Here is a 24,871-nt window from a genome sequence, read left to right as displayed (position 1 = left end):
CATTAGCAACTTATAAAAGACCACAGCAATTAAGGTATTGTACACTGGTTTCTGTATAATACTTGTACAGTTGCATCGAATTCCCTTTAACAGCAATTCAAGCATAAAAGGAAACAGTAGGATTATTTTGTTTTTGCACAGGGATCCAGTACATTGCATGTTTATCAGAAATGATAACAGTGTAATGTTTCCTGTTTTTCACAATGTAATAGGAAACAGTGTATGCTCCCTATAGGAAACATTATACTTCAACTGACGAATGTTGTGACGGATCATTACGGGAGTACTTCCTCTATGATCTATAAATAGACTGTATACCATTACAACCTACTTGATCGTAAGTGTCTGGGAAACACTGAGCGTTATCAATAACCACTTTCATAACAAACAATAGGGGACATTGTACTTTAATAGGGGGGGGAATGTAACCTCGTAAAGAGAGGACAACCACATAGAGTGTCAAAATCTTGACTCAATTAAACAATAAAAGAAAACAGATGTATATATATATATACATTTGTATATACTATATGTATGTATTTGTCTCAAGGGAAATCATGTTCAAGCTATCTTGGGACTTTCATGTTTATCAAGTAATTAACCACATGAAACAGTTTGTATATCTGAGTATAATTTTTGCACTGAATGCATGCAAAAGACATGTCACTAATTTCTTAACTTTGTTTACGATGTTTACAAATAATTATGTTTATGACATGTGTTTTTCAATATTTGCTGTCAGGTTCATGGCAAAAGATATTCCTCTCAAAGCAGCCTCATATTTCCCTTTCTTTATGAAACTATCCTTGCATCATCTTTACATGATCAGATACTTAACCTAAATTCATCATACATTTTTATAAGTCTTATCATGCTAATGAAGGCAAATGTTGACATGCATAACTTTGTAAAATGGGCCCCAAATGAAAACTGTACTTTTGTGTCGTGCAAATTATAACTATTCAACTAAATCATCTTATTTTGAGTTCAAACTTGTTTCTCTACATGCTATGACTGCAAGTATTTCTGACTATTTCATACCTGAGTATACATGGTATACAATAAATAAAGGTCATCTTCAGAAACTAATCTAATATGGTCCTTTAAAATGTTCTGTTATTCAATTATATTATACCATTGCAATTTGGATATTTCTTCAATATAATATTCAAAATTACACAGAAGCCATTCAAGTTATGATAGCCAATATACAATGATATGGAAAACAATTTTTTATCTTTGACATTTTTTTAAAATGATATTAGTGTATGTAGTTATAAACCACATTTAATTAGCAATAATAAGAAAAAAAAAAGTAAAAATACAGTTGTAAAATGTTTAATTTTTATTAACAGTAACACCCCCACTTGAAAGAAAAACACAAAAAGCCTTGCTCATCAAAAGTGTCTCTTAACAACCCTGAATAAGTTCGGAAGCACTTGTTATTTGTAAGTAAAAGATAAGTATACTGTAAACACTTGAGGGTGAGTTGTTACCACTTATAAACAAAGAGTCGATAGTTTTACTGAACAACTGTGGTAAACCTTGAAGTCGGTCAATCACCGAACCTGGTCATTGCTAAATTCATATCGCTGATCAAAGGAGGGGTTAATAGAAATGGTAAAAGTCTCATTATTATATTGACATAGTTGTTGGCTATGGATCTATTCATGTCATGCTTCGGTTGTCACATAAATAAATAATGTTTACACTTGCCAGGTGTACAATAAAAAGTGTACCTGTTTTTCTCTTTACATGTTTTACACTAATCATACAGGTAGATCATGTAGGTAAAGTACATGAAGGTCAATTGTTATTTTTGAATAATAAATGTATGCACATGTATGTGCAATTGAAGTGTTTTACTCAAGTATATCTGCTTGATTTTAGGCATATTTACTGATTCTGCATGCACACCCAATTTGCAGGCTTCTTAAGGTTTGAATTATGAATGCATGCATATGTTCATGTGCCAAAGAAGTGCATTATATATCCACTTAAAATTACACTCCAAAATGTTTTATTTTTCAAATTACTCCCAAAATGGCAGTCTTTTACAGTTTTAAGTTTCAGACAATTAAGATTAAATTTACCTTAAATCTTTCATTATTTTTACTTCATTTTCTCTTATATATATATATTTTTATGAGTTTCTTTATACAGTATTTTTGAGTTCATATTTTAGTTCACCTAAGAGATTTTTTTAGGTATTGAATTCTGGTATTAATATTTTCATAGTCCAATAATTTTTCTTTTCATACATAATCGTAGTTTTTTATGTGCAACAATTGTGATCATTGATCTTTTAACGTCTAAAATGGTCAACATTTTATTAGACAGATCTAGAACGAATCATACTCTACTCAAATATAAACACCTACCGTGTAAATCATTTTGTAACTTTTCAATCATTTTCTTCAATTTTTCAGTTTCTTTGGAATCATGATCACGGTCTTCTGCTTCTTCTTTCCTACTTCTCTCTCGTTCATAAGTTTCTCTCAGTATTCTTTCCTTTTCCATGATTGCTTCCTGACTTTCCTTGATTGCCATGTCTCTTTCTTGTTTAGCTAGATTGAAATCTTTCCTATATTCATTCCTCTGCATTTCAATCTGATCTTTCTTAGATATTAAGTCGCCATATTTATCATATATGTCGTTACGATCTTTGAATAATTGTTCACGTTCCTTTTTAATTTGTGACATTTCTAACTTTAATTTATCAATTTCTTCAATGGAGAATTTCTTCTCTTTTTCCATTGTTTCGATTTTTTGTCTCGATTCGTTAACCTCGTCTTGTAATTGGTTAATTTCCTTCAGAACATTGTCTCTTTCAGATAAAACAAGATATTGGTCCTGCTTAGCCTCCTCACACTCTTTATGAAGTTTCGACACTTTCGACAGAAATTCAGAGTTTACCTTATGATTCTCTTTTATCAAGTCATCTCTTTGTTGTGTCACTTTTGCCAGATCTCGAATGGCCGCTGTACACTGCTGTTTCAAACCATTTCTCTCAGCAAAAGCCGATTCCTTATCGAGAGAAACAGATTCGAATTGTTTTCTAATTTTCATATTATCCTCCACTAAGAGTCTTACCTTACTTTCCGACTCTTTGAATTTTCCTAAAATATTTGCATACCTTTCTGCCTGATTTTCAAATATGTCACTTCCAGACGAATCGTTTCCGGACACATTTTGAAAACTACGTAAATCTTCACATTGTGATTTCCAATTGTCAATTTCGTCCCTAGCATGTTGCAACTGTAACAGTACAGATTTGTATTTTTGCTGATAACTGTCCGTGTCTTTTAAAGCATGATTGTATCGTTTGACAGTTTCTTCCTGTTGCCGTTTCAAGGACTGAACTTCGGCCATGGCATTTTCACATTCGGTTTTGAGACGGTCATATTCTCTTTGCCGATCAATTGTCCTGTCCTCATTCATGCCTGAACGACTGTTTATTTCCATTCTGTGTTTATGTTTACTACTTTTACTGCTTTTTGAATCTTTGGTGAGAGATGGATAAGTTTCTGGTAATTCATATTCGTGCGAGGGGATAATACGTGTGTAGGTCTTTGGGCCATCTAGTGAGCGAGTATCTAAAATGATAAAAAGAAAACATTAAAGTACGCTAAAGAATCTATAAACAAAACACAAATACTACTTTTGATATAATCAAGAATAACAAGTGTTACTGACCAATTTCCATGTATATCTCCACTTATATAATATATCATAATCTCTGTTTATGCAGGTACAGTGCAAGCATGAATAAAATCATTATTCAAATCCCCGTCTAACTTAACACTTGTGCAACTGATTATTCTAAGTCTATCAACTGAGTACACAATATATATTTATCTATAGCAACTTCCAAAGATCATTTCGAACTAAATTTTGCCTTAGAAATATTATGCTGACCATTACATACTTGACTTTCTGAGACGAATATTTTATGGCGGAGTGAACAAAATCTTATGTTACTTATATCTAGATGACATTATCACCAATAATAATAAGGGTGGATCAAATCTATCTGATTTTATAAATCTGTCTATAATTTTAAGATTCATCATAAAATTGTAATTTTGACTGATAAAACTATTCAGTCTGCATTTACTTTAATCTACAACGAGCCATTAAAGCAATCTATTTTATCCAAAAGGTATAGGTGAGGTTTCCCAAGTAATTCTGAATAAATAGTTGGCTCAGGGATGGTGGAAATTAATTAGAACATGTATATTGAATTTTGATGGTCAATAGATAATAGATACAATATACACATATACACATTTTAATTAAAATTCAGAATATATATGACCAAAAATAAAAGACAATGAACGACATCATAAACAAATTAGAAGACCAAAGATTCATGGATGGATTGATGTTTACCATATTCTGAACTCAAACATACTGTTGTGATTGAGGTACTCTGCTTTGTACTATGCAAAAGTACCTAGCCACATTTTAAACATACTTTAGTAGATCAAAAAGAAACAATCAGAACAAGTGAAACTGCGAGCTACTGCTCACTGATGATACCCCCGCCGCAAGTGGATAATATTAATAGTGTAAAAATATGCAAGTGTTCGGTAAACAGGAAGTTGTCGAGTGATGAATCTGAAAACGCATCACACGGTATAGCTGACTTATATAAATCCTGAAACCAAATTTCAGAAATCCTTGTATTGTAGTTCCTGAGAAAAATGTGACGAAAATTTTCAACTTGGCTATCATGTGTAAAATCAGACAAGTGTTCGGTAAACAGGAAGTTGTCAAGTGATGAATCTGAAAACGCATCACACGGTATGGCTGACATATATAAATGTTGATACCAAATTACAGAAAGGGTGGATGTGTAGTTCCTGAGAAAAATGTGACGAAAGTTTCATGGGACCGACTGACTGACGGACTGACGGACGGACTGTCGGACGGACGGACGGACAGACAGAGGTAAAACAGTATACCCCCCCTTTTTTAAAGCGGGGGTATAATGAAGACTTGTCACACCAATAAGACAATAATTGACTCTCTATCAGGCCAGGTTTCGCTCTAACTCCTAACAAGTAAAAATTTTCAGCAGTAAAACAGATAAACATTGACCTCCTCTTTAAGCTGAGTAGGCTGTCCCTGAACCAAGGACAGAAGAATAAAAATAATATGATTTACTATGAGTAAGTGACAAGTGTTACCCCACAGAACATGCAGTATACCAACAATATTAATTACCCAGTAGATTTGAATGACATAAATAAGCTTTTATTTGCCTTCTTGGCCAAAATCTAGTTTCTGAATATCAGGTGGTTGGTTTTATGGTAACTATTAGTGATGTAAGAAAATTTCAAGAACAGGCACTATTCTGAATTTTGCTATGTGATCTAGCCCAAATAATCCGTCCCAACATTCTAAAATTAGACTTTATGTTCAAAATGTTCCCATTCTTGAATCTAAAGTTAACCTAGGAGATGTTAAAACATTCAAATTGTCATTTACTTGTACTTTTTGATCCCATAAAATGACATTGAGCTTTTTCTTTTAAACAGACGAGTGACTCACTCATAAGAATCATAAAAGGCGACAGATGAAATTACTTACAGTTTATAACACCTATATAATATAGGTGTCAGGTGCTATATTATAAAGATCTATTTCTTATTCAGTCAGGGAAATTAAAACCTTCAATACTTTGATTTCGCCATGATTTAACTACTGGGTTTCACTTATGTTCATGTGACTGCTTTCTCCCAAGCAAGATAGCATCATTAAATCTGGTAAAATTGATATTGGTTGTCTTAAATTAAAAGCAAACCATTACTGTTCTGATAACGCCTAAAACTGTATCTCTACATACACATGTGTATACTTTATATATATATATCTGTTAGTTTATATTTTTTTGCCTAAAAGAGAAGCAAAAGATACCAAAGAGACATTCAAACTCAGAAGTCAAAAATAAACAGACAATGCCATGGTTAAACTAGAGGCTCTATTAAGAGCCTGTGTCGCTCACCTTGGTCTATGTGAATATTAAACAATAGACACAGATGGATTCATGACAAAATTGTGTTTTGGTGATGGTGATGTGTTTGTAGATCTTACTTTACTAAACATTCTTGCTGCTTACAATTACCTCTATCTATAACAGTACTTTCTGTGGAAAATGTTATTGAAAATCTTCAAATTTTAAGAAAATTGTTAAAAATTGACTATGAAGGGCAATAACTCCTTAGGGGGTCAATTGACTATTTTGGTCATACTGACTTATTTTTAGTTCTTACTTTGCTGTACATTATTGCTGTTTACAGTGTATCTCTATCTATAATAATATTCAAGATAATAACAAAAAAACAGCAAAATTTCCTCAAAATTACCAATTCAGGGGCAGCAACCTAACAACCGATTATCCGATTCATCTGAAAATTCCAGGGCAGATAGATCGTGACCTGATCAACAATATTACTTCCTGTCAGATTTGCTCTTAATGCTTTGGTTTTTGAGTTATAAGCCAAAAACTGCATTTTACCCCCATGTTCTATTTTTAGCCATGGCGGCCATCTTGGTTTGTTGGCCGAGTTACTGGACACATTTTTTTAACTAGATACCCTAATGATGATTATGGCTAAGTTTGGTTAAATTTGGCCCAGTAGTTTCAGAGGAGAAGATTTTTTAAAAGATTACTAAGATTTACGAAAAATGGTTAAAAATTGACTATAAAGGGCAATAACTCCTAAAGTGGTCAACTGACCATTTTGGTCATGTTGACTTATTTGTAGATCTTACTTTGCTGAACATTATTGCTGTTTACAGTTTATCTCTATCTATAATAATATTCAAGATAATAACCAAAAACAGCAAAATTTCCTTAAAATTACCATTTCAGGGGCAGCAACCCAACAACGGAATGTCCGATTCATCTGAAAATTTCAGGGCAGATAGATCTTGACCTGATGAACAATTTTACCAAATGTCAGATTTGCTCTAAATGCTTTGGTTTTTGAGTTATAAGCCAAAAACTGCATTTTACCCCTATGTTCTATTTTTAGCCATGGCGGCCATCTTGGTTGGTTGGCCGGGTCACCGGACACATTTTTTAAACAAGATACCCCAATGATGATTATGGCCAAGTTTGGTTAAATTTGGCCCAGTAGTTTCAGAGGAGAAGATTTTTCTAAAAGATTACTAAGATTTACGAAAAATGGTTAAAAATTGACTATAAAGGGCAATAACTCCTAAAGTGGTTAACTGACCATTTTGGTCATGTTGACTTATTTGTAGATCTTTCTTTGCTGAACATTATTGCTGTTTACAGTTTATCTCTATCTATAATAATATTCAAGATAATAACCACAAGAGTGCACACGCTGAAATGTCTCGCCTTCTATACTAATCATTGATATTATGTTGATAGTCCTAAGTAAAAAGCTAAGTTTTATAACAACTGTACCATAAACTTAACATTAACCAAGATAACTAAACAAAGACCAATGAACCTTGAAAATGAGGTCAAGGTCAGATGAACCAAGCCAGGCAGACATGTACAGCTAACAATGCTTCTATACAACATATATAGTTGACCTATTACTTATAGTTTAAGAAAAATAGACCAAAACACAAAAACTTAACACTGTGCAATGAACCGTGAAAATGAGGTCACGGTCAAATAAAATCTGCGCGACTGACATAAAGATCATTAAATATTTCCATACACCAAATATATTTGACCTATGGCATATAGTATTAGATAAAAAGACCAAAACACAAAAACTTAACTTTGACCACTGAACCATGAAAATGAGGTCAAGGTCACATGACATCTGCCCGCTAGACATGTACACCTTACAATCATTCCATACAACAAATATAGTAGACCTATTGCATACAGTATGAGAAAAACAGACCAAAACACAAAAATTTAACTATAACCACTGAACCATGAAAATGAGGTCAAGGTCAGATGACACCTGCCAGTTGGACATGTACACCTTACAGTCCTTCAATACACCGAATATACTAGCCCTATTGCTTATAGTATCTGAGATATGGACTTGACCACCAAAACTTAACCTTGTTCACTGATCCATGAAATGAGGTCGAGGTCAAGTGAAAACTGTCTGACAGACATCAGGACCTTGCAAGGTACGCACATATCAAATATAGTTATCCTATTACTTATAATAAGAGAGAATTCAACATTACAAAAAATTTGAACTTTTTTTTCAAGTGGTCACTGAACCATGAAAATGAGGTCAAGGACATTGGACATGTGACTGACGGAAACTTTGTAACATGAGGCATCTATATACAAAGTATGAAGCATCCAGGTCTTCCACCTTCTAAAATATAAAGCTTTTAAGAAGTTAGCTAACGCCGCCGCCGTAGCCGCCGTAGCCGCCGCCGCCGGATCACTATCCCTATGTCGAGCTTTCTGCACCAAAAGTTGCAGGCTCGACAAAAAACAGCAAAATTTCCTTAAAATTACCATTTCAGGGGCAGCAACCCAACAACGGAATGTCCGATTCATCTGAAAATTTCAGGGCAGATAGATCTTGACCTGATGAACAATTTTACCACGACGATGGACGACGACGACGGACGACGACGCCGGACGCCGGACGCCAAGTGATGAGAAAAGCTCACTTGGCCTTTCGGCCAGGTGAGCTAAAAAAAAACAGACCAACAGACAAACAATAGTACACAAACACTACATAGGAAACTAAAGACCTAAACATACACAATTTATATGGACTGCTAGACTAATAATTCTTATCCATGTTAACTTTAATAGTAAAGTTATATTGCAGTGTTGCAACATTTTGGTTTGTGTGATTGAAATTATATTTGATATTTTTTTTTTGCTGTCTATGAGTCCTTGCTCAGTCTCAAAGATAACCTTAAGCCTTCCATACCCAAGTAAAAAAGAAAAACATATACATGTATACATACTTTCAGGTATCAACACACAGTTTCAAAAGTCTACATTTCAAACTTTCAACGCTACATGTATCAAGTACCGATATGTTTATTTACCATATTAGTGACCTTTAAAACAAGTGGGGGAATGACAACACATTAACTAGTTTCAAAATCTCTCTAAATCAAATTTCAATGTGTTATAGATTGCTCTGTTTTTTCAAAAGTTCTGTAAAAATACTACAAAATGGACAGATACCAGAAGAACACATTAAATGTTGGCTTGGGGCCAATATCATCAATATATTATTGAGTATCAAAGTCATAATGAGGCTCTACATAGAGGTCCAACAGATGTAAAGGTAATTAGGGATAATTAAAGGTCACCAGGTCACAGGACAATTAGTTTACCATCTTCTATAAAACCCTTAGGATACTGACCTAAAAACTAGGCTAACTTACAGATCAGGGGAAAGTTTTACTATGATAATGAGTAATTTTAAAAGATCTTCAACACAAAAAAGCTGAAGTGTTGGCTTTCAATCAACAAAATAACACTGTATATATAAAATGTTCAGGTATTTCCTGGCAGCTATTGATGAGGAAAGTTTCATCTTTAGACCTCACTTGTATGCTTTTATGCTTGATATATATATTTAAAATTTCCCTTTTGGTACACATAAAAACAAGATTCAAATTATCCATTTCATTTTTCTGATCTAAATATTTTCAGGTGTAAAAAAAACTTTCCAAGACAACTGCAATATTTGTTATTTTGTTTTTTAGGTGTTTTTTCTTTTTTTTATCTCTCCTCAAATGTACTGTGGAATAATTTATTTCAGTAGGTCCCAAATTTTTCGCTGATCATGGGGAAAAAAATGTGTTTTCCATGATAATGTGATTTTATCCCATACAGCAAAAAAATCAATTGAACATCACATTGAACCTTTAAGGTGGTACCCAACACCTTGACTAAAATTAATTTGGCTTGTTTAATTTTCATAAAATTTTGATAAAGTATTTACTTCGACCCTTTGACAAAAATATAAAAAATTTCAAAAAATTAAAACCAACCGTTTTATCAGAAAAATTACACTGGTTATATAGCAGTTCAACAAACACTTGTTTTGATCATCAAGAAGCTTAATATTCCCTAAACAACACAACGTAATTAAAACGTTTAGCTGATTTTACAGAGTTATCTCCCTGTAGTGTTAGGTACCACTTTAAATTCAATGTTAACTTCATTACACACAAGAAATCCATGACAATTTGTATCCAACAAATACAATAACTTATCCACTGTATTTTTCAATAATATATCGAAAATTGCAATGCTGTTCAAATTGAAGAGCCTCAAAACCTCATCAACCAGATGGAAACTAAACTGATTATATCAAACTTAAATCTCATTACACAGAAATCACCAAACACTCAGGTTATCTCTAAGTAAAAAGAGAAATCAAAATTCGTCTTTTATAAAGTAGGTATACAAACAAAATTAGAACATCTTACAATTCAGCTGTTCTGTTGAGTGCAGTTATAACATGTATAATGCAATTGTTTTCTGGGTCACAAATTCATTTTTCGCCTACTTTTCAAAATATAAAGATTGGGTGTATATATTCATTGTAACAAGTACCTTATTAGGACAGTCTTTTCTTTTCAGCTTGAATCTTAAAGAACTCCATTTTTGTCTGTTTTAAAGTGCAAATCTTAAAACAAGTACATGTAGTTTTAAATCCAATTGCATCACTTGAAAGCCCTCTGTCTCAAGTGTTTTCATAAAAAAAAGACCAAGATATTGTTGAATTAAGGTGGTACCTAACACTACAGGGAGATAACTCTGTAAAATCAGATAAACGTTTTAATAACATTGTGTTGTTAAAGGGATATAAAGCTTCTCAATGATCAAAATGAGTGTTTGTCAAACTGCTATATAACCAGTGTAATTTTTCTGATACAACGGTTGGTTCAAAATTTTTGAAATTTTTATATTTTTGTTAAAGGGTCAAAGTAAATACTTTGACACAATTTTATGAAAATTAAACGAGCCAAATTAATTTAAGTAAAAGTGTTGGGCACCACCTTAAAAGAGATTGTAAAACAAAAAACAGACTTATAAAAAACAGACTTATTAGCTAGGTTGTGTAAAATTTTGATTTAAAGAAATACAAATTATATAAAATCCAATGAGACCAACTGCAACCTACCTATTCCCAATATAATTCAAGTTAGAAAGAAAAATAGAATAAGAACAAAGTTAGTTTGTCAACATTTTTTAAAGCTATAAAGGTTAGAAAACTTGCTTACAAGTGATAACATCAGAGACAAAATTTATGATTTTCAGCCTTCAATGCAAGCATGATATATTGGAAAGGCTCACAGAGAAAATGCAATGAAGCTTAACTCTGACAGCATCAACAGCAAAGTTTACAATTTTAATGTATTTTATGACTCAGGCCCACCCTGATTTATAAAAATGTCTGAGGCAGCAAACTTCTCTATGTCAACCAGGTTATACATCATCAATGTTGTAATTATCGTTAATTAGCCAATATACTTATTAAAAATATTTTTGGCATCTAATAGTAATTTCACCTTCAATAATTTTTGTTTTCCTCATTATATGCAACCTTGACAATTACAACTGACTTCGTACTGAGACACAGTTCAAGGTGTAGAGAGATTACTCTTTTTCATTTTGCGCAAAATAAATGGAACAACTATCAAAACGAGACAAATTCACAAAATGATCGATATCTGTAAGTAAGCAACTGTATGCATACCTAATTGTCAGCTATCAAAGGCTGTAAGATGACAAATCACAGATAATTTTCACACAAATACAAATCGTACTAGAAGAGTTTTTCAATGATCAACAGATCACACATGAACAAAACTTTTTTTTAGAGATTTTTCAGCAAAAATGTTGATAATTCCCCATGAAATTCTCTTCGGTTGAGGTCTAGTAGACCAATGCTACTATTAAAACAGTAGGCAAGATCCCTAAATTTCATCTTTCATACTGTGGTAGGTTCGGCCCCTATATATGGTAAATGTTAATCTTTTTCAAATTATTCAAGCTCTTCTTAAAACACAGATACATGTACATGACAATGTTCTTAAGAAATTTGTCTATTCATTCTATAACCATGACTGCTATCCTTTTTCAAGACATTACAAAAGATCAAGTCACCTGGATCCCAAAAAGTGGGATAAGCTGATGATATGATTATCTAAACTCTGTTCAACTTCAAATGTATCATAAATTACAATGACTTTCAGTTAGTGCTACATTACTGCTGCAATTTTGGCTACATCTGACATGCACCCATAAAACACAGTTTTTTGACTCCTCTAGAAAATATAAATGTTCAATAAATCTTCATTAGGCTCATAAATCACCTACAAAATAGCTGTGTTGATCTAAAATGTAGTAACATTTGCCAACTCGAAATTGTAAGCTTGCAATTAACTTAAACAAACAGTTCACAGAAGTTTGGTTCTGAAAGCGTTTGAAAATTTTTTAAGGCTTACATGGATATAGCCTTTTAAGCTTTACATGAATAAAAAAATTTAAACTAGATACTACAAAGAAGAATCATCTTCTATCATAATGTAAGTTTGACGTCACAGTACAAAATCTGTTGAAGAAAGGTCAATGCTATATAGTACAAAGCTACATGATCTAAGGACGGGAGATTTCCACTCAAAGATATTAGCTAATGGATATTCTAAATATTTCTTTTGTACTTTAACATTAGGTCTATCAGATATTATACCATACATCAACTAAATGGTAAAATAAAGATTATGAGCTTGGTTTTGACATGAAAGTCTTTCACAAAAATAAAAATTTGGCTTGAATATAAATTCTTTAGATTTTACCCTAAAGACTAAAGAAAGTAGAAATATAGGGGTTATACTTTAGCAAATTTAATTAATGCACGGATAAGGTTAATTTGGGAGGAGCTGAAAGAGTATCACAGGATGCAATGAAATGGTGGTCTAAGTATTGTATATCTTCAATCATCTCTAGCCTGTCAAGAAACTGCTTGTTGTAAGGTGTGTTTGACATTCACTGGTGGAGGGAACAAGAGTGCCCAGAAAGAACCACTGAGCTTGGCATCATGAAAACTCAGGGTTGGCAAAAACCCGGGTTTTATGAGTATTGCCCAGCCCAGTGGGAAATACTGGGAAAACCCGGGTTTTACTGGGTTTAAATGGGTAATACTGGGCAATACTGGGTAATATAAAATACTGGCCTGAATTTTAAAGAGGATTCAGTGATCAAACTCAATTGCAATACATTTAAGATATTTATAAACACATTTTGATTTATAAATTAGTTTACTTGTTTGAGAGTGATAACACAAGTGTATATACATTTGAAAAAGTACTATTCTTGCAACTACGAGACAAGTAAACATGTAGGCACACATCACACAAATATTAATAGAAAAGGCCTTTATTAATAATTCTCTTCTGAAAGTCTATTAAATCACCCTCTTGTCTAGATTGGTCAAACTGTTAAAATAAATTCAAAGAATTCATTTTTCAAATGTATATATCTTACATTAAGAATTAACAAGAAAATGTAAGAATAATTACTTTTGCATAATTTATATGTACATCATTAATTAATAAGTAATTATTCAGATTAGGACATTGATATGTTTATATAACAATATTCAGCCTTTTCATTTCTATAAGGGTTAATGATTTGACCCTGTAGGGTGTTTATTTAGCAATATGATTGTATAGACATTTAAATTTATAATTCACATAAACACTGCTATAAAATGCATTTTTTTTAAAAGTTTGGATAGTTGAAACAATACATGTATTCTGCCTACATACAACATGTACAAGTAGTGGAGAAAAGAATGAAATTAAATTTTCAATCTTCTAGAAACATGACTCTCAATGGTTATCTGTATAAAATGTATATACATGTACATTGTATTTAGCTATAATACTATGAAACTACAATAAGACTCCACTATTTTGTGTTAAAATAAGCTTAAAAAGTCTTATTGCCCAGTATTACCCAGTATTACCAATTTCTGGGAGTATTGCCCAGCCCGGGAAAACCCGGGAATTCCCACCTGGGTTTTCCCGGGCGGGTAATACTTTGCCAACCCTGTGAAAACTGGCAATCTTAGTAAATAAGATTGGAGTCAAACGCACCTGCCATGTGTGGGGTAAGGAACTGACAACCTATGTGTTGACAGGCTACATATACATGATATACAGTAGATAAATTATGTCAACTGAGTCAACAGAGTCAACAAGGCCCCACCTTGAGAGCTACAAATGTGCATGAACAATTATCATGGTGTAAATTAGATACACTGAATTGGACTAACACCCTCTTAGGTCATATCTCATACTTCTGGAATCTTGTATGGTTCTTTAAACTTGACCCCTTTGTGGGTATGAATAGTAGATAAAAAAATTACGAAGATAGCAGTTTAAGCTGAGTTACACAACAACAGAACAGATAATTCAGCAAACACTTCATCACAGTGTAAGATAAGCCAATTCTGTTGTATACTTGTTAATTTCTGAAACTTATTTTATAATTGACAAGATAGGAAGAAGGTGATTATACTCCATTGGTGGTAAGATCACATCTGCCATCCATGTTGTTTGGAGCTGCACATCTGGCTGTCTTATCTTATGTCTATACAGATTCTATGATAAAGTTTGTATTTCTCAGCACCATACATATTGTACTGTAGTGTAAAGATAAAACTACCACAATTTTCTGACAAAGCTGCTGTAATCTGCACAATTTTCAAACCCTATGTCAAATTAGTACCAGTTCTGCAATTTGGTGCAAAAAGGCAATCCTTATTCTAGTTATTTTCTAGTATTGGGTTTTGTCTGTATAACATTTTGGTAGGGTTGTGTCTTTGACACATTCCCCATTTCCATACTCAATTTTTTTTTAATCCTAAAAAGTCAAATGTTTGCTTCCTAAAATTCGGTATTCACACCCAACAACATCATGCCGGTATATATCTCTACAGCAACATGAGCAAGGACAAAATTAATCTCTACAGCAACATGAGCAAGGACAAAATTAATCTCTACAGCAACATGAGCAAGGACAAAATTAATCTCTACAGCAACATGAGCAAGGACAAAATTAATCTCTACAGCAACATGAGCAAGGACAAATTTAATCGATCATCAATTTTTTATAAAGTAAACCTACACAATACATAGTTGTTCTGTTTGCTTTGAATTTAATACAACAGGAAGTCATACAATTAGTTAGACTATGATTCAGTCCTTTAATGAATATCGTTAGGACCAATTAAGCTTGATATTTTGTTCATATTTTTATGAAATACAAAAAATAGATAACTAATCACTGTAAAACATGATATTTTCTGTAGTCAGATTCTTCTATGTTGACTTCTAATTGATTGATATTTCCACCTTTAGTCATTAATTCAGTTTTGTTATATTGATTAATTGTTACTGGCTAAGTATTTCCAGTGGCAAATATTTCATATTCATATTCCTAAACAGACTTATCAAATAACAATATCTACATGTTACCTGATAAATTCTCTTTAGGACCAAGCTAAAACATTTTGACCACATATTCACTTTTTACCATAACTATCACAGAATAGACAGAAGGTCCTCTTATACTTAAAATGTACAGTAGCATTTCAACTGAATAGATTAGGTTAATATATGAAAACTTGAATGAATTGAATTTTCCCTCTTTTTGTTAAACAATTGAGAATAGTCAACAAATAGTTAATTAACAGTTGAATATATGGTCTCACAGGTTATTGAGCAAAGGTCAATGACACTGAAAATCAATATTTTTTTAATTTAATGTCATTTCCCACAAAAATGGAACAGAGATGGGGTATTTTTTTATAATAAAGAACAATTCTGACTAATCATCTGTCTTTTACCTTCACAATTCAAGATCCACAGATGTCCTAAATTTCAGACAATTCCTTAGAGATCTTGAGGGTTGACAATAAAATAAAAGATCAACAAAACTTATCATAAATCGATATCAATAAAAACATTAATCAAACTTTGTTTGTTTACATAATTTACCCTGATATATACAACATATCCTAAGGGTTTGAAGTTGTTTTTTATTGAGTTAATTTCTCTGATTCACAACTTTTTGACATAAATATCTGGAAGGTACAAACTTTTACCACTCCAAATGTATTTTATGCAATAAAATTACAAGAGTACTTGTGGGTATATTTATTTATAGCACAAGGATATATATACAAACAACAAAATCATTTGAGTGTCTCCATATATTAAGTCTATTCTAAGGCTGGATATTTGATCTCTGGTTTTTTATTAATTATTATGAATTGTTGTATATATATATATTGTTTGATCATATATTTGACACTTGATAAATTATTAATTATTTTACTTATTTTAATTGTTTATTTCTTAATCTGACTTAGTAAATCATACTGATCTTGAAAATAAAGTTTAAAAGTTATGCTATTTTAAAGGAAACAGAACCATAAAAGATACGATAAATTTTACTCTGGTTTTTAGAAAAAATATTACTTTTGTTAATCATGTCAATTGCACTGGAAAGATATACATATGCAGAAACATTGAATTTCTGTTTCTTAATTTTTCTAATTCATGAATATTTATAATTTCTCCCTCCACCAAATCCAAAGAAAAAGAAAATGGAAGACGATTTTTAGAGTATTACATCTGAAGAAATATTATTATGATAAATCAGATAAACCTAATATTCTCTATGTTGATGAGACAAATACATGACAATAACTGTCACAACAATACTTAGTATTGAGGTAGAGTTGGTTACTGATTCTGTACCTCCAGACAGGAAGTACATAGAGTTCAAGGTTCTCTAAAGTTCAACAGCACTAATTGGGAATGTGGCGAAATAATATGAACAGTAATGATCATACATCATTTTTTTCATCTTGAAAACACTACATTAACAATTTAAGCCAAGAAATCTGTTCTTTTACCTTTGAGGTACATTTGGGTAACGTACAATCAATCATACAATTAGACCTTGCAAGCTTGTCACGTAATTATATTATATTTGAATAAGCAAAATCATAATGACATTTCCTATTTCAAAACTTCCATAAAATCATTTTTAATGTCACACTTATATGGAAGACACCTTTGTGGATTCTTGAATGTTCCTGGGTATGGTACCAATTTTTCAGGGATTAAGAAAAAGATAGTATTTTAGTGAATACTTAATTTCAAAGATTTGCTGAAGTCTGAATACAACCCTAAAGAAAAAGTTAAATTTTGTTTATCATTTAAATTTGTGGTTAACTTAAACCCCAAAAATGTATGAAATTTGGTAATCCTTGAATAAAAGTTGAAATAACAGTAAAGTAACTTCTATTAAATAAAATCACCAAAAAGAAAGCTGGCTTAAAAATAATTTGAAAGGAAAGTTTCCAAACATATAAAAAAAAAAAAAATCATGTTGAGAAACCATTATTTAACTCCATAGGAAAAAAACAAAAACCTCATCGACTGCACCAACAGCCTAGGTCAAAGTCCAATCAGTTTTACATGCAAGAAGAAAAGATAAAATTATTATAATCCACCCTTCATTAAAACAAACTACAAGACAATCAAACAATTTACATGCAGCTGGACTTACCCCTATGAAATCCGACCATAAATCCATAATTCCTGGCATTTTGCGAGTCCATGTCTAAATTACACAGAATCTGGTGAAGAAACCAGGTTGTGTTGTGCTATAAACATCTGTCTGAGTGTGCAAAGCTATTAGCTGTATTTAGATTCGCCTGACCTAGATAGTTCACTCCAAATTACACATATTACACATCAAAATCCTTCAATCTAAACATTCACTCAGTTTGTTTGATAAACATTGCAGATCAACCACAAAATCTACTTTCCTTTTATCTTTTAATCCACTGCATGTGAAACAAACCCACTATTCACAAAGTCTATCTTGTTTGAAAGTATTATTTGTTCTTTGTAAAGTTAAGAAAATAATTTAACTGATTATCCAATGTTTTCATTACAATTCAATGTATATGTATATAAATCTGCAGAAAAAGTTTGTGATTATCTTAAAGGCAGTCAAATGTTTTGTCTAAGAACTATTTTCAGATGTAAAATCCCAACATTAGATTATAATCAACGACAATTCATCATAAAAAACATAGAAAAAAATATTGAAGAACTACCAAAAACACTGCTACATGTAATACATGTACTTTGACGATTTTTTAGTTTTTCTATTTCACTTTTGAGATAACAAAGTCAAGTGATGACGGAGTGAAAAAGTCTCATCCAATCTACATTAACATGCATGTTACACTGCATACGCACAAAGCCATATTCTACCACAAACTGACTTCACAACAAAACGTAAACAAACCAAAGCCTCTAAGCTACAAAAGTACATGACCCTTTCATATGCTTCAAATCCTCTCCAGCCATTCAAGGTTTATACAAATTTTTTTACATGTACATGTAATAATCTTGCAATAAATGACTCCCACTTATATATAAACATGTATATATGTATCCAATTACTTTTGGAAATGATAACCCAACCGGCCAATACACGATCTGGTAATTGGATTTCCTGAGTCAACATGTAACATATAAAATCAGTTATGAAACTGATTCATCTTAAATTCATAACCATTTTGACATTTTATGATATATATTGTCAATCAAATCTTCATACGTCCATATGGAGCAATTCCTACAACTAGTACACAGGACTGGCTTTTTATGGTAAAATCAATGTCGTCCCAAATTAATTACGTAAACTAGATAATTATTTCTTTTAACGAATCAAGCAGAAATACATTTAACACAAAGAGTTGGATACTCGACATGAATATTTTACTTCCATTACTATTTAAAACCTGTCTTCATTATAAACATAATACCTTACGTATTTGAAAAAGTCGTGAGCAATTAAATTAGTCAGACAACCTTAAAGCCTTTTTCTTAATTGAAACTTATTCCATAATGAAATCCTATGATTACGAAGCATTGTGTTTCAGAAATATATTGGAAAAATCTATGATATCATTAAAGGATTTACACGTAATCTCCGATAAATTCCTTCAGGAAATTCAAAACGTGTTTTTCTCTTCATTGGGTTTTACAAAGATACAAAATTAACTAATTTAAAAGGTGATGACGAGAATATTTCAACAAGACAGCAGGCCAACAAACGTATATAAAAATACATCTCTCCTACTTCCTGAAGGAAAATAATTACTTTCAATGCAAACTAATCATTTAAATAACCCAAAATAAAGCTTTTAACAAACCTTGAATTATACCATAAATACATAACTTATTTAATTATTTCATCTTTTTAACTTTAAACATCATGAACTTTGTCCCTTTTCATACAAGAAACCCCAACTTTGTGCCCTTAAATCCAAGGCTTGCTGCTAGAACACAGACTAGGATACACAAAAGTCAATGAAGCATAAAAAGAAGGTCAAGATTATCTACAATTTGATGGCTGGTTAACAACCGCAGATACTGTGAACTTTTATGTTTGTTTGCCATCTGAGAAAATTAAAGAAGTTTCCTCTGCCAAATGTTAACTCAAAATGCATTTTGCACCCTTGGCCACTAGTCCTATGCCTCAGACTAGTAACAATTTCATGAGACTAGTAGGTTGTTAATGTTAGCAAAAAGTTTGTTTATACACAGAAGAAAAATATTGGCAAATTTTGGTGCAGATTGGAAATGTAAAATGACCCTAACCAGTGAATCATAACTTTAAGTTATGGTCATATCACCACAATATTGTGGTAAGCAGTTTAATCTCATAGATGTTAGATGCACCTACATACCAAGTTACATGGATATTTGTCAACTAGCAGTGGGTGGATACACTCATTTGGCCTCAAACGAATTCAGTTACTTGAAGCAGGGTTTAAGCTAGGATTTTGAGGGCTTTAGTCACTTTTGCGCGCTATTAAAATCAACCTTATTTTGTGTAAAAGCAAGGGGCCAATGATGCATATTACTAGCTTCATCTTTTGACTTTGTCAGATTTTAAGGGATTGAGGCACCAGCATGATTGGCAGTTATTGTATGATTTGACTGTATTGGCCATTATTATGAAAGATTCTGACATGGAATCCAGAAATTTAGTTCACAATTTCTCTTCAGTTTGTTCCAGGGGTCATTCCTGATCAACAAAAGTTGGATTCTATTTTTTTTAAACAAGGATTCACAGCAGAAATTAACTTGCAATGATTATTTCACTGCATAATCATTATCCATATAATATAAAAGGTCTAAATCGATATTTGGAATCATTTCTTTCAAGTTGGAAATGTGTAAAATCCTTTTTGGAACTATAATAATGACTGAAAGTAGGTTGTAAACAAATCAACAATAGATCACGTTTACTACTTTCGGTTTTAAAATGAAACAAAAACGGGAAGTGACACGTGGATAATAAATTCAAAACGAGTCTGGATTCATCAGGAAATTATCATTTTTTTATTTAAATTCCTTTAGTAAGAGATATTTGTCTCTCTCGTTTAATTGATCTAAATTAAATGATTTCGTATTTTACGTTTTTTTAAAGTCTATAAATAGTCAAAAGAATACTTTCACGCATGCGTAAGAATACAATACAGGAAGCACCTGTTTAACTCGTGAAAGTTTTGAATAAACACATTAAAGTTCTTTATTTTAAATGGAAATTGTCGAAAGTTTTTTGATGAAAATTTAAATCAATTATGACGAAAATGCCTTCGAATGACGAATCTACGACAAATGAACTTCAGATCGTTGGAAAAATATTGAAATTCAAATGCGAACTGACCGGGTTGTTACATTTTTGATTAATTGACGAAACTAAACTCCTGATTGTTGAAATGACTTGCCGACTGGCTGATTTTCCTGGGGAAATAATTATGATGGTCATTCAATTATAGGGTTTAATAATAATTAACGGATTAGTGACCCATCCGATGGCGATAAGCGGATTAGTTGTAATCACAACTTGTAACACCTGTTAAAAATGTTAATTACCTGGAGGTCATAAACTTGTCAAAAACATGAAGACAGGTAGATTTACAGTTTTTATTGCGAATTTTTTTTTACACTTTCAAAATTAAAGTGACGAAATTGATTTGAAATACTTTCGTCAATGAGAAAACCCTTTCGTAAAATACGAAAGTGACGAGCGCTAGCAAAATCACTGCTTGAAGAGAACTGAAGAGTATGAAGTGCTACTCGATATAAACCAGTTGTATGTACCTTACAATATTCAGCAATAAGTGATCATAAGTGCATAAATTTGACATCTGACACTATTCTGTATATCCTTAGAGATCTACAATAGTTATAATAGGAATTCATTTCTGAATATATCAAATGCATTTAGTTAAGCTGATTTTATATTTAGTAAAAAGAAGACATTGCTCTGGTCATGAAAAAAAACCATTATGTGGAATAGAAGCAATACTGTATATCCTTGACCTGTGCTATTTACAAATATTACTTATATTTTGTTGTAAACCCATCTCTAAACTCTTGTATTTTATGTTCTGGATCTGACCCCACCCACCCACTGTCCAGTAAATGTCATGTAACATTTATATAGTCTTTTATCTCTAATCTATGTGGTCAGTGAACTTATAACCTGCTCAAGTCTCAACAACAATAACAATGCAGTTCCAATTCCAATTTACAAATGATGTACATAATCTCTTCTGTCTCTAATTTCAATTTACATTCTGAAATATTTCTCTAAAATATTCGAAATTTCAAAGAAATTTAGCAAAATTTTCTTGCCTTCCTTCTGTTTTTTTTTTTTTTGAAGAAGAAGAACTGATTTCAAGTGGCCTTAAGAGTGAACATGCATGATCCAATTGCAATTTGATTGGATCAAGGATACTATTTCCTCAGAAGTGAAAAGATCTATATTACAAATGTTTATGCAAGAGTATGCAAGATTTGTGAGAAAGAATACAGGATAGACTGAATAGTACTGAATCTTCAATATGAAGGAAGATTTTTAAGTTCCTACTTAAAACTGTAAGCTAAAAGTAGATATGAAAGACAGAAACTGCAGTGTTCTCAATTTACTTGTCAACTGTACACTACTTAGGTCTATCAGTTACAGGTAATGGTTTGATCAGGGCTTATTTAGCATTACCTATTTTATTTTTTTCATGACAATGACAGAAGTGCTATATCCATGATGTAATATTTAATGATAGACTAAAAGAAACAAATGTCTTAAATTAAAACACAAACATTATTATTTGACAACTATGACATGTAAATGTCTGTACCAAAAGTTTCTTCATATTCTGGAGTATAAGAAAACAAGGGACATAATTCAATTTCTTGATGCTGCTGGATTACTTCCCTTTGATCTCACAGGTGGGTCACTTACAATCACAGTCAAATCCAGACATCAAATAAAACAATTACCTGACAAAGCAAGCCACATCAACCTATGTCCAGCAGTCAGAATAAATTATACATGATAGTTTTAGGTCAATGTTTGTTTAAGAGTAAACAATGCAAAATGGCCTTGTCCAAGTTAATTATAAACAATGCATCAGGTCACTAGGGGTCATGATCTTAAATTTTCTTTACTCCTAGCTAAATGTTGCAAATTGAACTTAAGGATTTTAATTTTTTCTTGATTTTCAAATAAAATTGTTAAGTTGATAATATATTTGTATCAAATATCATCAAAGTTCTGCAAGTTTAAACTGTATAAAAAAGAAGATGTGGTATGATTGCCAATGAGACAACTATCCACAAACTAACGGCCTTATTTATGTAAAAAAATGAACGAAAAACAAATATGTACCACATAAACAAACGGCAACCACTGAATATACAGGTTCCTGACTTGGGACAGGCACATACATAAATAATGTGGCGGGGTTAAACATGTTAGCGGGATCCCAACCCTCCCCTAACCTGGGACAGTGGTATAACAGTATGCATAAACTTAGGTATTGTCTTTTATTCAATACAAATTCCTAGACTTTATTTCAAATAAACGAATAAAATTTCAGAATTTTGGTTACTTAAGACTGATTGCAGGTTGCTTTATAAAGGTTTCAACTGATTGCATATTACAAAAAAAGATCTGTGTTTTAAAACTGATTGTATATCACTTAATTAAAGAAGATCAGTGAGATTGAGTTTAGGTGCTTTAAGGAGGTATACATAGACTGACTGTAGTAGATTAGCTGTAGGATGCTTACCTGACATGGGTTTAGATTGAATGTAGGTTACTTTGCAGAGATATACACAGATTGATTAGTAGTTTCTTAATGGATATTTACAATAGCAGATTGTTTGTTTTTTAAGGTGGTACCTAACACTTTCACTAAAATTAATTTGGCTAGTTTAATTTTAATAAAATTTTGACAAAGTATTTACTTTGACCCTTTAACAAAAATATAAAAATTTCAAAAATTTTGAACCAACCGTTTTGTCAGAAAAATTACACTGGTTATATAGCAGTTTGATAAACACCAATTTTGATCATTGAGAACCTTAATATTCCCTTTACAACACAACGTAATTAAAACGTTTAGCTGACTTTACAGTTATCTCCCTGTAGTGTTAGGTACCACCTTAACAGAGATCTACTATACTGACTATTAGCATGTTTTGCTGCTTGTGACAGATCAAGTATGAATGATACATTGTAGTAGGTTACAAGGTCAAGGTGATGTATATATTACCTGTTGTGCTGGATTGGTTAAGTATATCTTCCTCTGAGGATGCAAGAGACAGTGAGCGAGAATCTGAAAAAAAATAAAAGAAAATTCCTTATTTTTTTTAAAAACCTTTCAATTTTTCATTAAAAACGTCTTGGTTTTTTTTTTTACAAGTTAAACGATTGGTGTTCCTGTTTGAATTGCTTTACACTAGTCATTTCGGGGTTGCTGTTTGGTATGAGTCAAGGCTCTGTGTTAAAAGCCGTACTTTTATCTATAATGGTTTGCTTTGTACACATTGTGAATTGGATGGAGATAATGTCTTATTGGCACTGATACCACATCTTCCAACTTCTATTGTAATGACTTAATCCCTCAAATTTCATGTCTTACCATTAGTTTAGGATGACTGTTTTTATATCTGAGACACACTATCCATCCATATTTCCTTTGTGAATCTTAAGTTAAATGTGATTTTGCATTCAACTTCCTTCGTTCTCAACAGACTTATGGATGATGAAACAGATATTTTGCTAATGCCCTTAAAGTAGTGCAATAATACTGTCAATTTATAAAATTTTTTGATGTGTTTAATATTGAGACAGATTTCGCAAAAATAAAAATATTGCATCAACATCTTTGATGGAGTTATTTGTTTGCAATATTTTCTTAAATCATTATTATATAACTAGCATTAATTTTCATTGTACAACGACCTCAATAATAAATGCATGCTAAAACAGGATTCTAGACAATAACTGAAATATCTTCCAACTGAATGTGTATAAAATGCCTAGTTATTGCATTGTCATATAAACTTTTGTGATTTCTAGTCAAAGTCAATCTAAAATCCGTCACTCACAATTTTTTTACAAAGAACAGTAAAATGTTGAAGTCAACCTAATTTTGACTACCGGTATTGGTTTATAGCCATTAAAACCACTTTCAGCTCAGTCTGTTATGTTGTGGCGGCCAGTTTTTATTGATTTGAGGAGCCCAGAACGCCATAGAGCTGAGAGCCCCCCTTTTTTTTGGAAAAATTGCCTATATAGGGAATCACTGAAGCAAGACCGGAATGGGCACCCTCATAGGCAGTCAGTGAGCCCCCACTGGCCCTACAATTTTTGGATCTGCCACTGAAGAGAACCATATACCGTCAAAGGATGACTTGCAATCCTAGTATGTTAAGATAGGTGTTTAATACATCTGCAACCAGCAAGTCT

At 32.0% G+C, this 24,871-nt stretch overlaps 1 protein-coding gene across 3 annotated transcripts in view; it reads right to left on the bottom strand.

Moving 5' to 3' along the window:
- Window positions 1–24,871, bottom strand: part of LOC143045047 (disks large homolog 5-like) — a 74,008-nt gene that overhangs the window by 28,600 nt on the left and 20,537 nt on the right. For 2 of the 3 annotated variants that reach the window (XM_076217338.1, XM_076217337.1), the window contains exons 2-3: window positions 23,673–23,735; window positions 2,382–3,596 (exon numbers count right to left, since the gene is read on the bottom strand). In XM_076217338.1, the coding sequence (XP_076073453.1) occupies window positions 2,382–3,596; window positions 23,673–23,735 (1,278 nt within the window). Of the gene's footprint in view, window positions 1–2,381; window positions 3,597–17,590; window positions 17,747–23,672; window positions 23,736–24,871 lie in introns of those variants that run through there. The other variant, XM_076217339.1, reaches the window with a different exon arrangement.

Source organism: Mytilus galloprovincialis, chromosome 9, assembly GCF_965363235.1.
Source record: "Mytilus galloprovincialis chromosome 9, xbMytGall1.hap1.1, whole genome shotgun sequence".
Classification (NCBI taxonomy): domain Eukaryota; kingdom Metazoa; phylum Mollusca; class Bivalvia; order Mytilida; family Mytilidae; genus Mytilus; species Mytilus galloprovincialis.
This window is presented reverse-complemented; position numbering and strand designations above follow the sequence as displayed.